Raw genomic sequence first — 14,457 nt, forward strand, 5'->3', positions numbered from 1 at the left:
ACATTACAGTGAAGAGTTTGAGAGCCCGAGTATCCTGTGAAGTATTTGATATATTATTGTTTTCGTTCAGAATGGGATGTTGCTGCAGCAAACAGGTAGAAATTGCACTGAAGTATTAATTTCAATAAGTTACTACTGACTTGGATAGTAAATGGAAATATTTCAATAACAATGTCTTCTATGTGTTTCTAGGATGATGATGTGGATGACAACAGTTCTGTGTTGCATCGACCAGAAGCTGTGGCGCCCCCTTCCGTGGCGCCTTCCTCTACCTCTGTGGCGCCTACCTCTCCCCATTTTAAAGCCCCAACCCGCAGCTCCTCCAGCCCTGACCTCTCCTCCTCATTGACCCTTTCCCCCTTTAGTCTCCCCATCACTCTTTCTCACTCCACTCCCAACTTACCCTCCATGTGTAGCCCCCTCTTGTCCCGTCCCACACCCACAGAATACCCCACGGCTGATTCTCCCCAGCCTCCAGCTCTTGGTGAGTCTTGCCTTCTTGAGCCAGCCAAATGCATGGTGACTGTGTTCTGAACCCTTACTGCTGGATATTACCTGTCATTCTCCAGTCACATCTTTCTCTTTGTGATCCCCAACCTCCTGCTCTCTTTCCCCAGTTCCTGCTCTCCCTCCCACCCCGAGTGAGTCTGGTGGCAATGGGCTCGTCCGTAAGCCGTTCCCTGGGAACATTCAGTCACTTGGGTAAGGTTAGCTTAGCTTTATACCTAATCAACACATCCAAAGTAGTATTTATTGTTACACAAGGTTTTTATGGCTCTTAGCTTGACTGTTCTCTCCCTTGTACGTCGCTTTGGACAAAAGCATCTGCTAAATTACTAAATGGAAATGGAGTTGAATTTATATAGGATCTACACCCATAACACCTGGAGACAATGTATCATGATGTATCCCACAATCATATATAACAGAACACAACTTGGCATGGACTGAAGTGCAAACATCTTGCTTGTAAATCTTAGAAAAGTACATTCTCAACATGAACGGTCACTTGTTTTAGTAACATAGGTCCATCCCTGTGTCCATTACAGGTTTCCCAACTATGGCAACACCTGCTATATGAACGCCACCTTGCAGGGTCTCCTAGGCCTAAACTCTTTCAGCGGTGACATCATGGCCCAAATGCACTGCTGGGAGAGTAACTCTTCTGCTTCCCTTTTGAGGTAATGAGAAGCACCTCTGAGCTATTTAAATCCCCATCAGTGTGATACCTGAAGGGGATGTAGGTCCAAAGCTTCGTCTTTGTCGCCATTAAATATGAGTTCCTTCAGTTTCCCTCTAAACCACAGTCTTTTAATCTGTAGGAATATGGCAGCCCTACAACTGTCAAGGCAGACCACCAGGGGCATCAAGAAAAAGGGGCAGATCCTTAAGGAAATACAGAAGTCTATTTCCACCATCTGCCCCAATTTCAGTGGGGACTATCAGCAGGTAAGACAAACTGAGATCTGTTATAATAGTGGCTATTAAGACACACTGAGAGATCTGTTATAACAGTGGCTATTAGGACACTGACAAACTGGAACCTGAGGTCAACTAAACCCTTTTTTGCTTCAAACTTTTCTTTGCTCACTTCCACAAGACTTTAGCCTAAATGTTCACTCTTGTCTGCATGTTGCTTCGTGTGATGTCCACCTCAGGACGCCCACGAATTCCTGGTGTTCTTCCTTCTCCAAATTAAAATGGAGTGGGCATCCTTCAGTCAGCTGGGGCAGTCGTCCAGGTGCCCTGTGGCCAGCATGGAGTTCCAGGTCCTCTCTGTGCGCACCTGTAGCAGGTAAGACCTTCCACACAGTGAATGACTGTCCACATTCAACATCTCAAATCTAGAGACTTGCAGAACCTACAAGGCATTTTTTAAGTACAAGAGAGTGACGTGTGTCTTTGTCACATCGAAGTTGCAGACAAAGTGCGCAGTCAAGGGAGGACTACAACCACCTCTCCATCCCAGCAGCCGACCACGGCACACTGACAGACAGCCTGGACCACTTTTTCAAGGTTTCAGATGCGCAAAAACAAAACAGTGCCAGTGATTGAAAGCATTAAACCCCACAGTTGTCAAGAGGAGGTGTAGTCACTGCTGTGTTTTTCTTCCCTCAAGACCACAGAGCTGGAGTGTGTCTGCAGCTTCTGCTCAGGGAAGAAGGCATCAATGGAGCTAAGCTTCTACTCCCTGCCACGGTATGTGCTATGTGCCACAGAGGTGAATAAAGAAATGATGTACGGTTCAGTAATCCACTGTTTTAAACGTACTCGTCCTTCTCCCTCTATGCCCACCACCTCATTTTGCAGGGTTCTCGTGCTACATCTGAAGAGGTTCACTGATAGCGAATCTCTTCAGAAAAGCAATATTGAAATTGACATCCCTGTGGAGCTCAGCATCTCTAGCCATGGTAAACGGGAGCTACTGAGCCACACTCACATCAGCATAAACATACAGGAACGATCAAACACATTCTAGTCTTAGATAATGTCCCAATGTGTGTACTGAGCAACTCTAAGCCTGAGGTAGAGTCATGCAAGGTCTGAGTTCACCTTTCTCTCTCATGTTTGTTCTCCGCCCATCAGCCTTGAGTGTCAGTGGAGAGAGTACAGGAGAGTCAGATAGGGTGGCTTCTCATCTGGTGAGGAATGAGTTACTGTAGATAAGAAAAGAGAAAAGGAGTGAAAAACACATGCAATGCTAAACACTGTATCTTCATAGCTCTTTAAAAGAAAAGAACAGAAACATTTATTTGATTTGGTTTTCCACAGACTGAGACCAACAGCACAACATACAGCTTGACATGTATTGTGTCACACCTGGGTGACGACATGGATAGTGGTAAGTAAACATGGCCAACAAAAACTGATTTCATACGATATCTTTATTCACTGAAGTCCAAAATTCCCTTTTCCTTAATGCTGTTATTTGTGAGAGTGATCAATGTACTTCTGTTCAGGCCACTACATCTGTGATGTCGCGGAGGGGGACGGTAGCAATTGGCTGTGCTTCAACGACAGTAAAGTTTCGAGGAGGTCAAAAGATCAAATAGTGCAGAAAAGGGCAAGCACAGCCTACTTACTCTTCTATGTGGAGAGGTATGTCACTACTCTACATCCTGGGTATTTGGGTGAGAAACAAAAGGGTGCTTTCCTGATTACGAGACGTCCTTCTTTTGTACACAGTGTTGCAGGAGAGGGAGATAAAGGAGTTGGCTGAACGGCGTGGTGGGGTGAGTAAATTGGAGTGTGCTGTGGTTTGCCAGGCCAATCACAAACCATGGTCCTTCTGAACTGTGTTGTTGAACTTGGTGAACAGGTATTGCTCCTTTGAGATTCTTTTGAACTTTTGTACAAGATTGAACTGCGAGAACTGAAGTTAGCCTTCCCAGCTCGTTTCACAGCCTCTTTGAGTAAAGAGGCTAGGAATCTCTTCTGTGCTTACTTACACCCATTAGCTATTTCATTGTGGTGATGAACATATAGAATCCAAACAATCCAGGTTTTCTCAGTGTCTCTCCTAAAGGTAGTGACTGGGGATTTAGCTTTTTGACTGCCACCTCATGGTCTACTGAACCCTGCCCCATGACGTCATGGAAGAAGTCGACTGCTGGGCAAGCCACCCTTTCGATGGTGACTACACCCTGTTCTACTGAGGTAATGACGTCCACCTCTGAATTACTCACACTAGGGTCACTCATGACATGACGTCGTTGGAAAGGGATGTGGCTCCAGAGCTGTTTATTATGCCAACAGTTAGAGGCCTTTCTTTCACCTTGAGACTTTGTTTGTTAAAGTGTGCTATATAAATACAATTCATTATTATTATTATTCATTAACTTCTAGATCAATCATTCTTCGCCCTGTCTGTAGGAGCCTGAACATCAACCAGAGACATCAGTTCGGAGGCACACAGCTGCAGCCAGGAGGTACAGTTCCACCAGCTGTTTAGTGATTTAAAAATAGTAATTTACATTTTGGGCAAATTACCGTTCAAAAGGTACCATAGTGGTAAGCAGAGCTATTTTTTCCCACTGGCTACTAGAGGTGACACGTTTCGTTTTCTTTGTCTAGGATGCCGTGAACAGATTGGTTGCAAGCATCTGTCCATCAGTTATCCATGACGGTGATCCATGCTGGAAGATAGCCTGGCTCACATCCTCAATTCTCACAGACACTTGTATTAAAAAATATGAGCACCATTAAATATAATGAAGAATTCAATACCTCTCAAATTTGTCGTCTGTGTCAGCCAGCCAATCAGTGTTTGCAACTGAAACACCTCTTATCTGAGACATCAAAATGCATTTTAGCTTTTGATGACAAGTGACTGTAATGCCATGCTGTTGGATTTGGTTTTGAGATTTACATAAGAAGAGTGAACAAGAGCTTTGGATAAAAGCTTTTTTGGGAAGTCCCACCCCTCTTCTTCCGGCAAATTTGATTTTGCCTGAGAAGTGGGTCTGGCAAAGATTGCACCGCATATCACTACAGCATTCTCAGAATCTCTGGGACCAATCACAAACTGGCTTTTGGCTACCTGGCGCGCCATTGGCGGATTTAAAATAACCACATCTACGTAACCAAAGCGAAAGCAAAGAGAAAAGCACAGCAAAATTATATACTGCTCTCGCGGCTGTCTTGGATGATTTCAAAGGCAAGTTTTCTTTGAAAATAGAACAAAAACCTGCTCTGGAACAATTCATACAGAAAAAAAGATGTGTTTGCTTTATTACCGATCGTTGTATCGTTGGTCTGATTGGTTAAAGGCGTGTCCAATTACGTGACTGAAGTGGACCTCCATTTAGTACTTCGCCAGACTAACTGAGCAAATGAAATGCAGTGAAGGGGTGGGGAATTCCCAGACAAGAAAGAGAAGGGGGAAAAGTTTGAAATAAGGAGAGAAAATGGACTGAAGTAGAAAGATGGCGTGTGAGAAAGTTGGAGAGGGATAGAAAAAAAACAAGTGGATGGAGGTTCTACAATATAAGTGAAAACTTAAACTTCTCAATTGACCTATAGCTAGGCCCCGCCCACTTAGTTACTGTTGCTAACTCGGACAAACTAAAGGAGCTGATTAGAGTTCACAATGGCAGCTATGTGTCAAAATGATATCCCAAGAGGCTTTAGGCAACTTTTGGAGACAGAAGGACCTGATTTCATCTAGACGCCTTCAAAAGGGACTTCATTATGCAATGGAGGGATATGTACAAAATGTACTACTAGATGGATGACAAGCTTAGATTGGAGGCGAGATTTACAGATCACAAAGCACTTTGAGCTGCATTCTTTTGCATGAAAGGTGCGATATAAATAAAATGTATTATTATTATTATTAATGCAAGAGGGAGCCTCATCTCACCGTCATCACGATTGCAGATAACAACATCCCATACTAGCATTGTTCATGCACCGCAGGGAAAGATTACATGAATTTACTTTCAGTTAATTTAACTCATCATATTATTTTATTCACAAGCATTACCCTGTCCCTGACATTGGATCCTAGCGTAGCTATGTCAGTTATCGGACAGTGTCAAACATCGGCCATTCTGTTAAACAATCAAAATGATAAGTTTAACATTAGATAAGCACATGTACATGGTGGTGGTGTTCAAAGGGGTAAATGGGAAAAAGGCTGCCGGGCCTGACCAGATCCCTGAAAGGGTCCTTAAATCCTGTGCTGACCAACCAGCTCCAGTGTACACTATGATCTTTAATACATCCCTGGCCCAAGCTGTCGTCCCATCTTGCTTGCAAAAAGTCAATCATTGTACCGGTGCCCAAAAATAGTAAACCATAATGTTTGAACGATTACCGTCCAGTGGCCCTGACATCTGCAGTGATGAAATGTTTCGAAAGGTTGGTGAAAAATTACATCTGCACCTCCCTGCCCAACTCGTTCGACCCCCTCCAGTTTGCACAAAGCAAACAGAAGCAGAGACGATGCCATCTCCAACCTGCTAAACACCACTCTTACCCTCACCATCAACGGGGAGTCTGTGGAGAGGGTTCCTAGTTTTAAGTACCTGGGGGTGCATCTAACTGAAGACCTAACCTGGACCCTCCACACACAACATGTGACAAAGTCATCTAGGCAGCGGCTGTACTTCCTCCGGAGGCTGAGGAAATTCAAGGTCTCCCCTCCCATCCTGAGGACCTTCTACTCCTCGCTGTGGAGAGCGTCCTCACAGGATGCATCTCCGTCTGGTACGGAAGCTGTACCGCTCAAGACCAGGCCAACCTACAGAGGGTGGTGCGCTCAGCTGAGCGGACTATCAGAGCGTCCCTACCCACTGTGAATGACATCTACCACAAGAGGGTGGAGTCGAGGGCAAAAAATATCAGGAGGGATGACACACACCCCAATGCCAGCCTCTTCACCCTGTTGCCGTCGGGTAGACGCCTACGAAGCCTAAACTCAAGGACTGAGAGACTTAAGAGAAGTTTTTATCTTCAGGCAGTGAGACACTTAAATTCTATTAAATTCTAAATTCTATGAAGGGGTCGAGTTATATGTTCTGTTCTAATGCCAACTTCGAAACTGTGGGCAGCTCTCCCCCCCTCCCAATCGAAGGGGTGTGGCCCCTGTTTTGTTCTTCATTTCAATAAAGAATCTGTGTTTAGCACTTGTCATTTATTATAAAGACGGAGCATCTTACATGCGACTTCACTGTATGATCTCAGTACTAAATCTGATCTGTATTGTAACAGTAATCACTCATTAGTAGAACCGGTACCGACACCTTGTGGTAACATGTGGAACTACAGATATCACCACATCCCCCTTTCTCTGAAGCATGAAAAACTTAACGCATCACAAGTGTCAGTAATTACCTTAGACAACTTTTCCATTAAACTGCATGGACTTCTTTTCTCATTATAGGTAGTAAAAACAAACATCATAACTCATTCTTGGTATTTAGTTATGTAAGAAAAACACAATGGCTAATTAATTACTATAACTAAACTCAAACATTAATGCCATAACACGTAACACATTAACTCATTTCCCTTTTTTACAGGTCAAGTCTCTCAGGTTTCTTGATACGTCTTGCAGATCTTCTTATCAGCATTTCACCTGGAAGAGAAGTATTGGTTAGATTATCAGTGTCTGTGTCTGTGTTGCAGTGTGCATTATGTGTGGAGATTGACTCGGACTCAGCTTGGGTTTGACTGAGCTCTTGCTGAGTGGACAGGAGAGACAAACTGGAATCGTGGCAGTTGTGGGGGTAAGAGGAAGGGTAGTGTCCTTACTTGGGGCAGATAAAGGAGAGCAGTATGTCAATTTCGTTTTTAACAATAATTGGGGCAGGATGGATGTCCTCTATGTTGTAGTGACAGGCGGTCATCTGCCACACGTCCAGGATGTAAACTTCCACGCCACGGAACGCTTCTTGCAGGATTTGATCCAGCTGCATGGTGAACCAATCACTGCTATAGTAATTCTGCAAAATACACACACACACACACACACACATTATAAGATGAGCGTACAGCAGCCAGAGGCTCTTCTAGAGGGCCCTGAACTGTTCCATCCTTATTGTCACATCAGGTGTGTGTGTGTGTGTGTGTGTGTGTGTGTGTGTGTGTGTGTTTGTGTGTGTGTGTGTGTGTGTTCATGAGTGAATGGGTGTGAGTGCAATGTACTTATTTATCAAATCCAAATGTGTGAGTGAAGGTTGCATATATTTTTGTATGGGTGTGTATGTTTTTAGTACCACTGTGAAATACACACACACTCGCACATGCACAAGCAAATAGGCGCACATGCTCTCACACCCATGCATGCACGCACATCATTAGGGAATCTGGTAATAATCCATAAACATTTTGTGTGTGGGAGTGAGCAACAAAGATACGGACAGAGGTGGAAGACTTCAGGGAGGCAGGCGTCCATTTTCTATCCCAGTAGCAAGTAGCCTAGGCGTGCTCTATGCTGATGCTGGGTGCTCACCAAGGTTATGGACATTTGAGTTCAAAAGCCCAGACACACTAGGAGACACACTCGCATGTGAGTCTAAACTGCCAGGTCCAGTGCATGTGGTAAGAGAAGACTGCTCACAGTGCAATACATACACATACACAAGGATGCACACACTTCCACACTCACTCATACAAAGATACACACACAGACACATAAGGAAACACACAATTACTTGTGAGACTTAACTGCCCCCTGTGGTATTCCAGTGCATGTGGTAAGAGAAGGCTGCTCCCAGTAGTGCTCACCTTGTACCCCGTGTTGGAGGACTTGATGATGACCTTGGTCTCTGGCGCCCGCCTCAGCAGCGCCACGACCGCGCGGCGGAGCTGCCACACTCGGTAGGCATAGTAGGATATCAGGTAGTTGGTGAAGTGCACCCCAATGTTGAAGATGACGACGGTGTGCGGGCCACCGGCCATGTCATCGATCGAGTTGCTCATGTAGCGAAACGCCTTCACCGGGGCCTTGTAGGAGCGCAGAGGGAGGCCGTGTGGCTGGAAGTGCAGGTAGATGTTGTTCTGCATATCCACAGCCATCTGGGGCCCCACCAGGAACACGTTGTGGAGGTTCATACGCTTCAGTGCTGTGAGAAACAACAATAGTGTGATAACCACGCCTTGCCTGGATGGACAAACAGCAAGTTGTATATATACAGTATAATGTGTATATATATAATGTGTATATATATAATGTATATATATGTGTGAGTTCTATGAGAAAAATCAACACCGTTGGTCAAAGATTTAAGATGCCTTTATTTACTGATTTCAAAATATAATTTAGACAGGTATATAATAATGATGTAACCATGATGATGATAATATATATTTATTTATTTATATGAAGATAAAAATAACATATAACAGGTTGGCCCATACTACTCAATGTCATTCTGTTTCAGGTGTTTTTTAGTTTTCGTTTACACAGTTCAGTCCCCGAAATGTAAACATCTACATAGAGAGAACTAAATCCTCTTCTGTGAGCAGCACCGTGTGATATTTGTGTGTCTTACTTGGCACGGCCCGGAGGAGGTACTCAAACCACTGTCTGCTGGTGGAGTCTCCCATAATGTAGATGTGCCTGTCCTTCAGACACTGGGTCGCGTCCTCCTTTACAAAATGACGGGCGTCACACACAAACGACGTCCAGACGTCGTTCATGTAGAACCCTGATGGTATTGGTGTGGGCAGCCCAGGTTTACACGACTCTCTCACCCCTAAAGGAAAGACAGTATGGGAGCATGACGTGAGGGCTTTCATGTGTATGTGTGTACGCGTCCATGTGTGTGTGTTTTGCACCAGGGTGGCTCTACAGTCAGTTCCAAAGAAAGTGGAAAAACATACCAATGGTTGTATTGGAGGCCATGACTCTAATTAAGCGTGAATCCCCCTTGAGCCACCGGTTCACATGTTGACTGTGGAGAGACAAAGCACTCAGCATCCTGCAGCTTAATTCTCACAGCACCAAGGTCATAGGCTCAATACTTAGGGAGCGACAGATCATGCATACCTGGAGCATGCATACCTGTAAGCATGCATACCTGTGAGCATGCATACCTGGAGCATGCATACCTGCGAGCATGCATACCTGTAAGCATGCATACCTGTGAGCATGCATACCTGTGAGCTTGCATACCTGTGAGCTGGCACACCTGTTGCTCTTGTGCCTACTGAATTAATACATTGAAGTTGAAATGTTTTACTTTTAAACTTCAACCAAATAAACAACAGAAGCAAAGCATGCTTAACAATCTCTGCCTCTATTTCTACCAACCTGGCAACATAAAGTTGAGCATCATAAACAACAGAGTTATAAAATATGCACTTGATTACGTGAAGAACTGTTTACCTAAATGATGCATAGCATCTCAATAAATACCAAAACCCCTCTTGCTCACCTGTCAAAGAGTACCCACTCAAGGGCTGTCTTGGTGAAGTGGTAGCCACCTATGGAGTGGTTCACCAGGGCGCTGCATGGCAGAGTTCGGGGTTTGAAGCACTGCCACGTCAGCCCGATGTGGGCATCATGGTACTCACAGCAGCAGCCCTTCTTGGAGCTCAGCACCACCCCCTCCCACTTGATGTTGCACTCCATCCTCTCCTCCATTCTAGCACCCTGGGGGTCACTGCCCACGAAATAACCATAGAAGAAGACACGGTTGGAATCTGTGTTCCGGTGCCGCTGCAGGGCCTGCACGGCCTCGCTAGAGTGAACCAGGCGGACCGCCACCGACGCCAGGCCGACCCACGGCAGGGTGAACCGGGCCGAGTAGGTACCGTTCTGGTGGTCCAGCACCTCTCCAAACACACTGGCCTAACATCCAGGGGGGAAAGTAAAGTAAACAATCACTCATCTATCAAGAACTGTGTGCTCCCTGGGCATTGGTCCCTCGGGTGTCATTTATGGTGGAGGCAATGGGGAGATAACCCAGGGAGGACTGAGGGAGGAAGCTGCTTTATGGAAATATGGAGTGTCGAGGGATGAGTCCCTGGTCATGCTGCTAAGGAGGGCACTCGCAGACAGGTGTTAAAGGAAGAGGGCATAACATTAGCCAGTGCCATCGAGGCATGGCGATCAGCAGAGCTGAGTGATTGGCAGTAGAGATTCATGCAGGAGGAGAGAGCTCATTTGGACAATGTCAATGTCATAGGGAAACAAAGCGGTTCCATCATCATCATCTGTATAGACAAGATAATATCACAGCAGAGACAGATCCCAAACCCCTCAAAGAGACCCTCAGCGAGACAATCCTTAACGCTCCTAGGTAGTTGCAGGGCTTGCTACTGGCTAGAGTAGGCTACTGACCTATACTATAACATGTTTTTGCAATAAGGAAGGGTATGGCGCTATGCGCTAGCTTGTATATCATGGACCAGATGAGTGCTCAAGTGATTCTTGAATACAGGCCTGGTGCTCCTCTTGCTGTTATCAACCCATTAACAGAACTGTGGAAACTAAATAAAACAAAATAATGAAATGAGCTGAACTGCATAGATGCCAAATAAATAAATAAAATTACCTTTAATTTGTCTGAATAAACCTTTGCCTGGAAGAAATCCCCTCCGTAGCTTTTTCGAGTTTTGTTAAAGTCCTTGGCAACGATTGTGACGTGGAGCTCCTCCCCCACATAGTAACTGCCCTTGAGGTCATTAATAAAGAAGGCTGAGTGGTTCGGACTGGTGCTTATCTGTTGGTCTGGTAAACTGGTAATCTGGCGGTCTGGTCCGGGCCAGTGGAGCAGCTTCAGTATGCGGTCCCACTCATCCGCACTGAAGCCCGGATCATTTATGGCGGAGGCTGGAGAGACCGCTGGGTTGTTGGGCTTTGGTGTTTGGTCAGGGAGTCCATTGGACCTGGACACGTGCAGCTGCGAGAGGGGCCTGGGAAGAGGCTGCCCATAGCCTTTCCTGTCTTCACAAGAGTTTGTGTACCACATCACCTGAACAGACATAAACAATCAAACAAACAAACAGTAATTTCTATCCCCAACATGCCCTGCATCGTCCTGCAAAACCGTGTCTGCTATTCTGCAGCAGAGCAATATCTAGGTGGGCCACATCATTTGGGCCAGTGGTTGCACAATAAACAGACTTTTCAACTGAGTTCTTATATACTACTTACTGAAATTCAGTGTCACATATCACAGATTATAATGCTTGTGTGGCCACGGTTTTTCTTACTGCATTATTCTTAGAGGTATATTTTGTTAACAACATTATAGTTCATAGAAAACCGGGCCACTCATAGCAAAATCAACCAGTGTCAGCCATGTCATACCCAGTTTGAGAACCGACAAGCTAAACTTGGAAAGGGTGTCTGTAGCTGGGGTATCTGTTAGAGCAGAGTTGTACGACAACGTTTTTCTTAGTGCAGAACAGGAGAGTCACTGAGGAGAGTCACGATTAAGACACATACTGGTTATGTTCTATAAACAGTACCATTCTCACTGAATCAGGGAGTAGACAAACAGCGTTGAACAAATATACTCATTATCATCACCCTCCTCAACGGTCTACATGGGCTATCCATCTACATTCTACACTACACTATGCTATCAGCCCTTCCCTTAAAGGCACAGTCCATTCTACAGGTCTAGTCTATGTCAGACAACACCTTGACCGGATGGTAGAGGCTGAAGCAAGTTGGACAACATTCATCCGATGAAGATTATTTATTTTCCCCAATGAAATCCAGAAGGTACAGGGGAGTTGGAAGGGTACCTATCCTGTGTCTCAGTCAATATGGATCTGCTTAACTCCTTTCAGAATATCAAAAAACTGTACCTGAAACTCAATACTGGCCTACCTGCCTTGGCCGCTTGCAAGTGACTTTTCAGCTGTGGTGGATTGCTGTTCACTGCAAAGCGAGCCCAGATGAACTCTACTCACCTTGAAAATTAGCTAGTGCTTAAACTCAACAAGAAGTTTGTAGACTAATGCTCTAAAGGTGGACACAAGTTAAGTAACCAAAGTTTAAATATACAGTGGGGCCGCGGCATTTTAACTTTTTTATTTTAGCTGTCATGTGGTTCATCTCTTGACATGTCCTCCCAAAAGTTCTTAAATGTTGTGTTGACAGTTTAATGTTTGACATGTTTAATGTCATTGTACTAAAATTTCTAAAGATTTCCTTTAATTAAAAATAACTAGTTATTGTATTGGATTTATGACCCCTTGTCCTTTTTTGCACTATATAAAAGCGCCGCCGAACAAGTTTATGAAAGTAACTAACCCCGCAAACAGGGAACGTCCCCAGGACGTTAACAGGACATTCGCAAGGTCCCCAATCGTCCCCAATTGGTCCCCGCCTCAACGTTCGCTAGAGGACGTTACCAGAACGTTTTTGACGTTCGTAGCAAGTCTACGTTTGGTCCTTCTGTGACGTTCGCATGAGTCTTAAATCGGACTTTTAGGGAACCTTATAAATTGGTCTGTCAGCACACCTCCCCAGGACGTCATTTAAAAACGTCCCCATAACCTTTACCTGCAGGTCCTCTGCGTAACGTTCGCATGAGCCTTAAAACGGACTATTAAGGAACGTTATAATTTGGTCACTCAGCACACGTCCCCAGGACGTCATTTAAAAACGTCCCCATTACCTTTACCTGCAGGTCCTCTGCGTGACGTTCGCATGAGCCTTAAAACGGACTATTAAGGAACGTTATAATTTGGTCACTTAGCACACGTCCCCAGGACGTCATTTAAAAACGTCCGGTAACCTTTACCTGCAGGTCCTCTGCGTGACGTTCGCATGAGCCTTAAAACGGACTATTAAGGAACGTTATAATTTGGTCACTTAGCACACGTCCCCAGGACGTCATTTAAAAACGTCCCGTAACCTTTACCTGCAGGTCCTCTGCGTGACGTTCGCATGAGCCTTAAAACGGACTATTAAGGAACGTTATAATTTGGTCACTCAGCACACATCCCCAGGACGTCATTTAAAAACGTCCCGTAACCTTTACCTGCAGGTCCTCTGCGTGACGTTCGCATGAGCCTTAAAACGGACTTTTAGGGACCGTTCTTATTTGGTCCTCTGATGGTCCTCTCTGAACCAGAAGTTCCGCTAGAGAAAAATGATTTTCATTTGCCCGACATTTTAATGATAAGCCGGCCAAATATCTAGCCTATTTCTGCTTCTAAATTAGCCCATTGTAGAAAACTGACGGCCTGCATAGCTTAAATAATAACATAATCAGGTAGTTTAGAATGCAACATGTTTATTTTCCTAAGTTTACAATGGGAAACAAAAACATTTATGTCTGATGCGTGTCAATAAGTGGCCTTTAAGCGCAACCTGCTGTGGCGTTAAAATGAGCGCCGCAACATGGTCATTGCTCTGTTCAATGAGAGCAGAGATTCTTAAATTATTCGACCCTCTTGTGAATCCTTTGCACATTTTACTGTGACTATCAATTACCTCGCACCTGAGCCAAGAGAACTTGTCACTCCATAACGACATAAACGCCCGACATTTCAGCTTTTTCTTTGGTGATGCTGTTCGAACATCTAGGGCTTCAGGTATTCAGTGTTTGGAAAGTTCACTTTCTACATGAACTTGCTCAGTTCATTGTTGATAATTCATAATTTTGAACTACGTTCACAGCTCCAATTTTCAATATGAGGCGAGTGCTATAATTTTTCAAAATCTCTGTCTGCAATACCGCTCTCGGCTCTTCCGCGCGCTCACGCACGGTAATAAAAGGAAACGCGCAACACTGCAGGTATTACAGGTTCATCCTCGTCAGAAGGTTTACCCTCATCAGATGTTTTTGGCCTCTGAAAAAAAGCTTTTAAGGCTAGTCTGCTTGGCAGGCACGTGCACAGACATTTTGGGGGGCAGGTGCTCAAAAACAAAAAAAAAGGGCGCCCATCACCAAAATTATTAATGAAATTAAATCTCTCTCGCTCTCTGGCTTCCACTCCCTTAACGTCTAATACATGATGTCTGGGGTGCCTTTTTTCTGTAAT

General features: G+C 44.7%; 1 protein-coding gene across 1 annotated transcript; it reads right to left on the reverse strand.

Annotated features, from left to right (window-relative positions):
• Nucleotides 1-7,253: 7,253 nt before the first annotated feature.
• LOC308380660 (NXPE family member 3-like) lies at nucleotides 7,254-11,423 on the reverse strand (the record flags this gene model as incomplete). The annotated part of the gene is made up of 6 exons (XM_080858066.1): nucleotides 7,254-7,448; nucleotides 8,233-8,570; nucleotides 9,000-9,203; nucleotides 9,331-9,401; nucleotides 9,885-10,300; nucleotides 11,007-11,423. 6 exons carry the CDS (start codon nucleotides 11,421-11,423, stop codon nucleotides 7,254-7,256), a joined length of 1,641 nt encoding a protein of 546 aa, XP_080714192.1.
• Between the last annotated feature and the right edge of the window lie 3,034 nt (nucleotides 11,424-14,457).

The sequence above is a fragment of the Sprattus sprattus genome (genome assembly GCF_963457725.1).
Source record: "Sprattus sprattus genome assembly, chromosome: 19".
Lineage (NCBI taxonomy): Eukaryota > Metazoa > Chordata > Actinopteri > Clupeiformes > Clupeidae > Sprattus > Sprattus sprattus.